The sequence below is a fragment of the Dendrobium catenatum genome, unplaced genomic scaffold (assembly GCF_001605985.2).
Source record: "Dendrobium catenatum unplaced genomic scaffold, ASM160598v2 fragScaff_scaffold_1209, whole genome shotgun sequence".
NCBI lineage: Eukaryota > Viridiplantae > Streptophyta > Magnoliopsida > Asparagales > Orchidaceae > Dendrobium > Dendrobium catenatum.
Window position 1 is genome coordinate 431,147 of NW_021319671.1, and position 10,640 is coordinate 441,786.

The window sequence follows — 10,640 nt, forward strand, 5'->3', positions numbered from 1 at the left end:
TGCAATAGAACTTGAATAGATTGAACAAATCAAATCAAAGATTATTAGTTTATCAATTGTAATTCATGAATCATGTAATTAATTTCATACCATCTTTTGTTGCATTTGAATTTCATCGTTTGAAGGCATGCTTATTTCTTTTTTTATCTTTCAGTATTTCTATCCAATACTACTAAAAATATGAACTGAAATAGTTTCTCAATTATTATCAATTATGAAAAGCTGCAGTTGAATTCTAAAATAAATAAGAGTTGGATAACCAAGTCAATATTGAGTCGTGAATACAACAAAGGAGTTCAAGTTTTTTTAGATTTTGCAATTCATAGTAAGAATCTAGCTATCAGGAAATATATTATGCCCATGCAAATCATGCATCAACAAATACTTATGTCAAGGAACACATTATCACAATTAAATTCTTTACGGGATAAACTGTTTGGAATCGACATAAGGATGATCATCAAGTTATTGTTAGAGGTGCAAAAAATAAAAGTGTTGTTAGTATGTTGGGGGATTTACATACATACCACTTTATTATATAACAATAATAAAGTGAGCTCTTCATTCCGTGCGTACTCTATTTTATTTGTTGTATTTTTGTGTGGCTATTATTGCAGTGTCCGATTGTAGCTTAGCACTTCAGTTTTATTTCTCCCGAGACATTCAAAAAACGAAATCTAAAAATAAATCTGTAGAATCGGACATTTAGAGAACGAAGCCTAAAAATAAATCGTTAACAATCTGTAGAACTGGGAGCAGTTGATCAAAATAAGGCATATAATTAGTGATTCAGACAAAACAATACACCAAAACTCCTTTCAGATGGTGATTCTCACAAAACAATACACCTAAACACTACACCAAAAATCGGTGATTGTGACTTTAGAATCAACAATTTGTATAAAAATAGCATCCTCAAATTGATGATAATGCATTCTGTAAGACAATCTCAAAGCGTGTTGATTTAGAAAAAAAAAAATATATGCAAACATCTCAACAAACTTTGTAGGAAAATTTGACAGCACAACAGGTTGAAGCCCATGCCTCTTCCACGATCCATCTGTTTCAAGAATAGAAAGATCAAAAGACAAAGCTAATCCGCTACATACTACAACTCCCTTAACCAATTTGATCTGAAAGACCTTTTTATACGTTTAACGCACAATCACTGCATTCTCCGATCTTTATAAAAAGCTGACGAGAGAAATACCTTCAAAGGAAATAGTAAAAAAATCAACAAAGAGAAAAATGCTAAAAAGAGTCATCATGAGAGAACACAATCGCAAAGGGATCTCATAAATCCAGGAACAAACTCTGAGAAAGCACAGCGAAAATCCGATAAAATAAAAAGACTTAAAATAGGAATCAGAAGCCAAATGAGATCACCAGAAAACGAAATGGAGCATAACCGTTCACCAGAAAAATGCTTGAGAAAAAAGTACATCATGAAAATAGCATCCAGTTCGCGAGAGGAACAGAAGACTAACTGCAGCTTAGCGACAGTGCTAAATTGGAGGAAGACACAGCTCGTGAGAGGAATAGATCCTAGCGGGAGTCCATCGTCTAAGATCTCAATGGGTGGTAGAAAGAGCAAGCAAATAGAGGATTCCACGAGAAGAGCAGGCGAGGAGGTTGGGCTTCGCGGGAACAGCACGCGAGTAATTAGGGATTGGCGAAGGTAGAGATGGAGTGAGGATTCGTTTTAACAGAGTGGTATTTTTATTGTTAATTTAATGTTTATATATATATATATATATATATATATATATATATATATATATGTATGTATATATATATGTATGTATATAAAATAAGGTGGCATGTATGTAAATCCCCCTAGTATGTTTGATTTTGAATCACAAACTATTCAAAATTTCAAAATGAGCAACCATATATAAATGATATTTAAGGATTGTTGAGGAATACATTTACTCTAATCAATGAATATATACTATGTAATATACCGAAGTTTATTCTTCTTGATTCATACTTAGGGGTTATAGCCAGAGATCCAATTTTGGCACCAATCTCATTATCAGATTAGAGTTATAAAGACATGAAACCTTTTAAGAAGAGAATGCTAGCTGAAGTTAAGATAAATATCACAACAAATAATCATATATTTTTTTTTATTTGCTAACTAAAATTATTTAACTTACTTTAGGCCAAATTTGAGCTCCCCGCAAACATAAAACATTGTATACTATAATATAATGGTGTTAAGTGGTGCAATTATAAAACTAGTTTGAAAATATAGCACTAGGATAGTTGACCAGAAGATGAGATTATAAAGACTATTACTACAAGAGTAGACCCAGCGCAGTAACATCAGCTTGTTAATAAGTAGTCACAATCCAAAGACAATAAATTAGCAAAATAAATGGCGTACTAAGTTTCTAAAAAACATGAAATTAATATAAAGATTATTTGTTATAGGAGAGGATAGCAGGAAACGTGAAAAATGAAAAAAAAAATTCATATGCATATAATGAGTCGAGTGAACTCTGAAATGAGATATCAATAAACGATACATATTTCAATTGCTTATATATTTTTATTCTATGAAGAAAATTAATTTTCATTTTATGCAATCTATACGAGATCAATGTTATTATGAAAAATCAATCGCACGTATAAAGATGGATGCTGGTAATCTGAAAAGGCAAGAGAAAAATGAGTAATTCACATTATAAATTTAATGAATGCTAAATATATATATATTTTTAAATTTAAGAACATGCTTCTAAAATACTTGTCGAGGAAGGGTTGATGACAAAAGATAGAAATTTCAAGGCCAACAAGAAAGTCTTCAAAGCGATCATAGGGCAGAACACCAAGGGAGGGTACGAACATAAAGCTTCAGGGTCACTCCAAATAGATATTTTTCTCAGAGCAACACGACTCCAGACAGCAACAGTGAAAGCAATACTTCATTTGATCGAGTTGTAATACTTGAGAAGACGATGAGAACACTTTAAAGTAAGGTAAGATAATTCATGCAAAATTACTATGCACAACATACACCACCAGGAAGCTCAACTATGATATATAAAATAAAAAAAATTATTGATTTATTTATCATCTTCATTTTTCCTGATCACTTCTATATTATTAACAGAGAGACAATGATGAATATTCACCTAATTGACAACCAAGTTATAGAAGAAAAGAAGACAATATAAATGAGCACAATATTTTTCTTATATATGACCAATAATTTATTTTGAAATATTATAAAGATTTTAATTTTTTGTTTGACTTTAGGTAGTAATATATATTATGATGTATGACAATATGCATTTTATTATCTGAATAGTTATAATATTTAATGTTACTTAGCCTAAGTTTACAAATATTTGTAATACATGTTCAACTTTTATCATTACCACTCTAAATTTTTAGGCTAAGTAACATCAAGCATTATAACTATTTAAATAATAAATTCATATTATCATATATCAGAATATTAGATTACTATTTAAAACCGAACATAAAATCAAAATCATTATAATATTTCAAAATAAAATATTGACCGTATATAATGAAAATATCATACTCATATATATTATGTCTTCTCTTCTTCTATACATTGGATATCAATTAGGCGAAAATTGATCATCATCTCTCAATTATTAATATAGAAGTCAATGATAAAAATAAAGATGATAAATAAATCAATAAATGTGAATATCTAATTTTTTAATTTTATATATCATAGTTGAGCTTCCTGATGTTGGATATTGTCCATGCTAATTTTGCATGAATTATCTCATCTCACTTTGAAATATTTGCACCACCTTCTCAAGTCTTACAACTCAATTAAATACAATATTGCATCCACTGCTACTGCTTGGAGTCGTGAAGCTCCGAGAAAAATATCTACTTGAATTGATCCCAAAACCCTATGTTTGTATCCTCCCTAGTGTTCAAGCCTCATGATCGCCTTGAAAGTTTTCTCATTGGCTTCAAAATTTTTATTTTATAACATCAACCAATTCATGACAAACATTTCAAAGTTTTCTCATTGGCTTCAAAATATATATATAACTCATCATGTGAAATGCTTACGATTTTATCCATTTTTCTGGCCTCCTTAGATGATAATGATCTTTTTTTACACATGCAACTGATTTTTCATAATAAGAGGTGATCTCATATAGACTGGAAAAAATAAAATTTATTTTTTTTATATAAAAATATAAATATATAAGCAATTAAAATACATCGTTTCTTGCTATCACCTTACGGAGCTCACTCGACTCATCATATCCGGACATGTTTGTTTTTCGCATATTTCATATATTTTGTTGTTATCTCTTATAACAAATAATCGTCATATTAATTTCATTTTTTTAACAAACTCAATAATGTGATTTATTTTGCTAACTCATCTTATCATAAGGTTGTGACCACTTACTAACAAGCTGACACCACTGTACTGGGTTTACTCCTATATTGACAACCTCCATGATCTTTACTTATCTACTATCCTAGTGTTCTGCATTCAAACTAATATTATAGTTGCGCAACTTAACCCCAAGAGATTGTAGTATCTAATGCTTTATGTTTGCGGAGAACTTAAGTTTGACCTAAATAATGTAAATGATTTTAGTTATCAAATAAATATAAATAACATCTAACTATTTGTTATGATATTTACATCTACTTTAGCTAACCTCCTCTTTTTAAAAAGTTCTATATCATTATTGCATCAATCTGAGAATGAAATTGATGCCAAAATAGGATCTCTAGCTACAACCCTAAGTAGGAATGAACCGAACATAATAGACTTTGGTACATTACATGACACCATATTCTTATTTACTTTAATGTGAACCATGTACCTGGTGGCATGCTATGTATGTCTGCACAAGTAGTTTGACCTCTCTTTTTTATCGGAGCACCCTCATTATCTGAAAAAAATAAAAATGTAAGAGGGAATTATATTATTAAATTATTAAAATTGACATAAATAAAAATATATTTAAGTGAACAAAAACATATGAGCCAAATTTCATCATCCGCAGGTGACACATGCCGTCTTATTTCTTGAGATGACAAACTAGCAGACTATTCGTTATTATTGAAGTCACCAGCATTGGACTAATCTGGATGCACCAGAGTCGATGTATTATTATAAGTTCAACTAGTCTACTTTACACTGGAATATCCTCGACATATAACCTTTTTAACACGTCAGAATGAACCACTTCTTGTCATTCCTATTAGTACAAACAAAAACCAAGATAATTATTAAAATATCATGATATGGGACAGAATAATCAAACTAGCTATTTTCGGGTATAGAATCTGTACTTCTCATATTAACTGAAAGAAAAAGATACTTGTAGTTTGCTGGAGTTTAATTAAATGTGCAAGTCACAGGCAGGTGGAGCCATGAAGATGTTCATTTCAGGTATACAATTTTTGATGTAAACGTTATAAAACCAGATGGGAATAGTACAGGTACTCACCATACCATCGATGCTGTGGACTACTGCAAGCAAAACACATGGTTCAACGAGCGACTCTCCCAGCCAACAAGCAATAAAAGTTTATGAATTGAAAACAATAAAATAATTTACAAAAGTATATTGAGAAACTACAGACATCAAGCAATAAAAATTTATGAATTCAAAACAATAAAAGAAATAAACAGATGGAAGAAGCAAATTTAGATGTTTTGGACTTTATTCTTATTAAGGTCCATTCTAGAGTAAGGGTCTAGGTAGCCTTCCAGTTATACAAACAATAAAAAATAAATCTCGAGATTCATGATACTGTAATTCTATCAAAAATGAGTCTCAAGTGCATAGATTGTCCGAAAGAGCTAAACATCATATAACTGCTGCATGGCCTCACAATGCAAAAGCAATCAAATAGCTATATTTTATCTACGTCCATAAGTCTACAAAACTGTATAATAAATAAATGAGTGCTCAAAACAGTACAGTTGAATAGAATACGATATTAAAGGTTGAACAGAATACGATACATAAATTCATGCTTACTTTCTGTTAAACACAACAGATATGAAATTAAATGTAAATTTAAATGTTACGTTATTACCTTTGCATAAATTCATATATAATTGTTATGTCGAGAAAGGCTTGAATCAAAAACATCTCTAGCCTTTACTGGTAAGACAAAGTTTAAATTTTTATTCTTTGGATCTTCAATGAACAGAATAGGCTCAACTTGTGATGAAAAAACAAAAGGATTATCTGCCCATCTATCATCTGTGTGTATTAATCATGAAAAGTTAACCAATGTATTTCCATAATGATCTATTTTAATGCCAACTGAAGTTGTATTAGCCAAATCATACTTGAACAAAACCACGTGAAATAAGTCGGAGTAATCAAGCTCAATAAAATCATTCAGTCAACCATAATAAAAAAAATTTCCGACTTCAATTTTGTTAACAACACCATAATTTTGTGTTTTCTTGTTCTCATCGCAAGTTTTAGTATGAAATTCATACCCATTAATATAAAATCCTTTAAATCTTCGTGTGATTTGCTTAGGACCAACCGCGAGGGATCTAACTTCTTCTAAAACAATTGACTCATCTGTACATGTAATCTAAAAAAAAATTATTAATCAATTTAGGCATATGATATTGAAATTGACTGAAGAGATGTTTTCATATCTTCCTGTTCATTTGAACCAATCATGAAAATGTTCATTAACAAGTTTATTAAGAGCTAATGGCGTTAGAGGAAAGTTGTTGGCTCTTTTTGGTCTCTCTTCCTCCTTGTACAGATAAGTATACTTTGTTAAATGATCACAATGTCGGAGCACCTATCTATGACTTTGAATCAATAATATGTCATCTAACAAAAACATAGACACTTGACCCAAAGGTTTACCGGCAACCAAGAACTTGGAAACACCATCATCCTTAGATGAAATTCTAGTAGAAATGGACTCGGACAAAGTCGGCGCACCATCCAGACATTTTCAGCAAAATGAAATTCCCTCTTTAGTGATGTATCGCTCAGTAATTAACCCTTCAGGTTGTGAATTATTTCCAACAAAATCCTTTAATACTAAGAAAAATATATAAAGTATGAATATGTAGGTGATATACCCCCACTAAATAATAAAACATTTAAGCAATAGAAAAAATATATTACCTCTCAAAAGGGTACATCCACCTATAATGTACAGGCCCGCCAAGTCTCACTTCTTCAACCAAATGAATGAGCAAGTGGACCATGATAGTGAAGAATGATGGGAGAAAGTACTTCTCCATATTACATAAAGTCAATACAATTTCCTTCAGTTTCTTGTCAAGTTCAATTGGATTTATGACCTTTGTGCATATGAATTTCAAGAAATATAAAATCCCAACAATGATGGTGAAAACTTTGTTTGATGGTGCTCATGATTTTAATGCAATAGGCATAATATCCTCAATTAGTACATGAGGATTGTGGCTTTTTAGACATATTATTTTGCACTCTTTAATGTTAACACCCTTAGAAATGTTTGATGAATAACCCTTGGGTAACTTCATATTCTTGAGAACTTCACAAAATATTATCTTATCCTTCTTAGACATGGTAAATATAGTTGGTGGTAAAATATAACTACCATTCGAAAGAACATGAGGATACAATTCACGCTTTACTCCAATTTAAACCAAATCTTGTCGAACTTGTAAGTTATTTATTCTCATAAAAAAAAATATCTCATAAATAAAACAAATGAGCATTAATTAAAATTGCCTCTTTATAAAAAATGTATTATAAAAAAATTTAGCTATCATCAATATTTAATAATTAGAAATAAAAATAAAAAATAAAAAATAAAAAACTTGAGTACAAATCAAACATCTATGGCTAGAGAAAAGTAGGGTGAAGGCTTAGGATTTTCAACAAAAAGAACTTCACTCTCAAAATTATAGCCACATAAACATAAAATATGTTTCTAAATAATAAGATTTGTTTACAAAATTAAGGCTTCGTTTGGGACAACTTCCTTATTACTTTCTAAATAAGCTTTTTAGTCCAAAAATTTCTTTAAAAATAAAAATTAATTAAAAAATTGCTTTAAAAATAATAAAAAAGATGTCTCAAACAAAGCCTAAATATCTAAGGAAACTATGAACTTTGATATAGTTCATTTTTTAATGTCTTGCAATCATGTGAAGAAAATAGCTTGCTATCTCCAAAACGGTTACTTACAAAAATTATACTTGTCATTTAAGGTTGCCTTACACAGCTCACCTTGACCTATTGGTTGAGAGCTTATGCTTCCAATGAAGAGGTCTTGGGCTCGAGTCTTTGTGTATGCGTTGTGTGTGTGAGTTTGCCTTAAATGGCCTAAATGTCCCAAAAAAAAAAAATTTAAGGTTGCCTTGATTCCTCCAACATTTTCCAAACATGTTCAATGACATCAAGATAAATAATAAAAAAAAACGTACAGATTTTTAAGTATAGTCATTTTCTATGATTAGCAAAAGAGATATTTCCTTTATTTATCGGCATTCACAATTTCACATGAAGTTGTTTATTTGTATTAGGATAAAATTGATAAACACGCAGAGTAGAGAAGATGAATAATTATTTTTGTTGGTTCAGTCGTATAGCTCGAACCTCCCGTGATATTTGTTTGATATGTAAAAGGAAAGAAATTGGAAATGATGAGGAAACTTACAGTCTTGGGTTTGGAAGAAATGGAATCATAGCCCCTCAACCTTGAACCTTTTCCTTTGCATGCAAAAATCAGGGAAGTAAGGGAAGGAAGCTGGCTCGGCACTCTCTGTTCTCGAAGGAGAGAACCGGGAGCGGGTTCGTGCGCGGGAAGCACGGGGCTGGCGGGTCGGGCGGATGGATTTGGGCCAGGTGCGGGAGCTGGAGTCGGTCGGAGGTCTTCGCACCGGTCCAGGCGGGATCGGAGGGTTCACGCGGGATAGCAGCAGGCGGAGGCAGTGTGGGCCGGAGGCGAGCTTCGGGTTGGCAGATCGTGCGTAGAAGGCGCTGGATGCCCGATCAGCCGCTGCTAAACCCTAAACGCACGAACAGGAAAAACACTCGCAAGATCCCCTGCTGCCCTCCTTCGCTCTCTGCTTGGATCGGCCGAGGTGTCTCCACTCTCCACTCAAGTTTCAGCCATGAGATCTAATAAAAAGCTCGATTTGGTAATAAAGGGTTTGGAAATTGGAATATTAATTTTGAAATTGACTAAACCAAATATACTAACGCTTGTTTGGGAAGATTTTTAATTTTTTTACTATTTTTTTAAAACAGATTTTTAATATAATAAATTTTTTAATTAAAAAATTTTATATACAAAACTGTTTAAAAAAACAATAAAAAAACATTACCATATGAAAGCTAAGAGTTCGTTTGGTACGACTTTTTTATTGATTTCTAAAATAGAGTTTTAATTAAATTTTTTTTATTTTTGTACTAAAACTCTGTTTTAGAAAGCAATAAAAAAGCCGTCCCAAACGAAGCCTAAATCTTATTGAGTTTGAGTTGATTTGGGTGAATTTAATTTATTTTAATTAAATTTAATTTGATTTAATTTATTTAAATTTAATTTAATTTGAGTTGTGGTTAATTTTTTGAATAAATTTGAATTAAATTTGGTTGAAATTGACTTTATTAACATAATCTGATTTTATTCAAATTAATGAAGTTCGATTTAAATTGGCTCGATATTATTTAATTTTGAGTTCGTTAAAATTGAGTTTATTTCAATGCGAGCCTATTTAATTTTAAATAATTAATTTTATTTAATTTTGACCAAATTAATTCGGTTTATTTAGATTTGTTCATATTTTGTTCACATTAATATTAATATATTTTTAATTGATTGGATTCGAATCAACCTAACCCATTGGTTCGCGCTCGAAGAAGTCAAATTCACAGGAAGACTCGCCCGTCTTAGAATTAGCTTAGGGAACTTATTATCTATGTAGATTCATGGGAAAGCACTTTTTAAGGGTTTGCTGACTTTATATGGCATGGCTAGCACTATCCGTGATATTTGTTTGATATGTAAAAGGAAAGAAATTGGAAATGATGAGGAAACTTACAGTCTTGGGTTTGGAAGAAATGGAATCATAGCCCCTCAACCTTGAACCTTTTCCTTTGCATGCAAAAATCAGGGAAGTAAGGGAAGGAAGCTGGCTCGGCACTCTCTGTTCTCGAAGGAGAGAACCGGGAGCGGGTTCGTGCGCGGGAAGCACGGGGCTGGCGGGTCGGGCGGATGGATTTGGGCCAGGTGCGGGAGCTGGAGTCGGTCGGAGGTCTTCGCACGGGTCCAGGCGGGATCGGAGGGTTCACGCGGGATAGCAGCAGGCGGAGGCAGTGTGGGCCGGAGGCGAGCTTCGGGTTGGCAGATCGTGCGTAGAAGGCGCTGGATGCCCGATCAGCCGCTGCTAAACCCTAAACGCACGAACAGGAAAAACACTCGCAAGATCCCCTGCTGCCCTCCTTCGCTCTCTGCTTGGATCGGCCGAGGTGTCTCCACTCTCCACTCAAGTTTCAGCCATGAGATCTAATAAAAAGCTAGATTTGGTAATAAAGGGTTTGGAAATTGGAATATTAATTTTGAAATTGACTAAACCAAATATACTAACGCTTGTTTGGGAAGATTTTCTACTATTTTTTAAAACAGATTTT

General features: G+C 32.3%; 1 protein-coding gene across 14 annotated transcripts; it reads right to left on the reverse strand.

The window, feature by feature from the left end:
* Positions 1 to 212: 212 nt before the first annotated feature.
* On the reverse strand, positions 213 to 10,521 carry LOC110101546. 14 transcript variants are annotated; one of them, XM_028699031.1, is made up of 4 exons: positions 10,052 to 10,521; positions 5,475 to 5,497; positions 4,845 to 4,913; positions 213 to 1,060 (listed from the first exon to the last, which is right to left on the reverse strand). In XM_028699031.1, exons 1-4 carry the CDS (start codon positions 10,078 to 10,080, stop codon positions 849 to 851), a joined length of 333 nt encoding a protein of 110 aa, XP_028554864.1. In that variant the 5' UTR covers positions 10,081 to 10,521; the 3' UTR covers positions 213 to 848. The 14 variants fall into 14 exon arrangements, 2 of the variants coding, with proteins under 2 accessions (XP_028554864.1, XP_020685137.1); XM_020829478.2 differs by lacking the exon at positions 10,052 to 10,521 and adding an exon at positions 8,665 to 9,152; XR_002303702.2 differs by lacking the exons at positions 213 to 1,060; positions 10,052 to 10,521 and adding exons at positions 1,067 to 1,210; positions 8,665 to 9,148.
* Between the last annotated feature and the right edge of the window lie 119 nt (positions 10,522 to 10,640).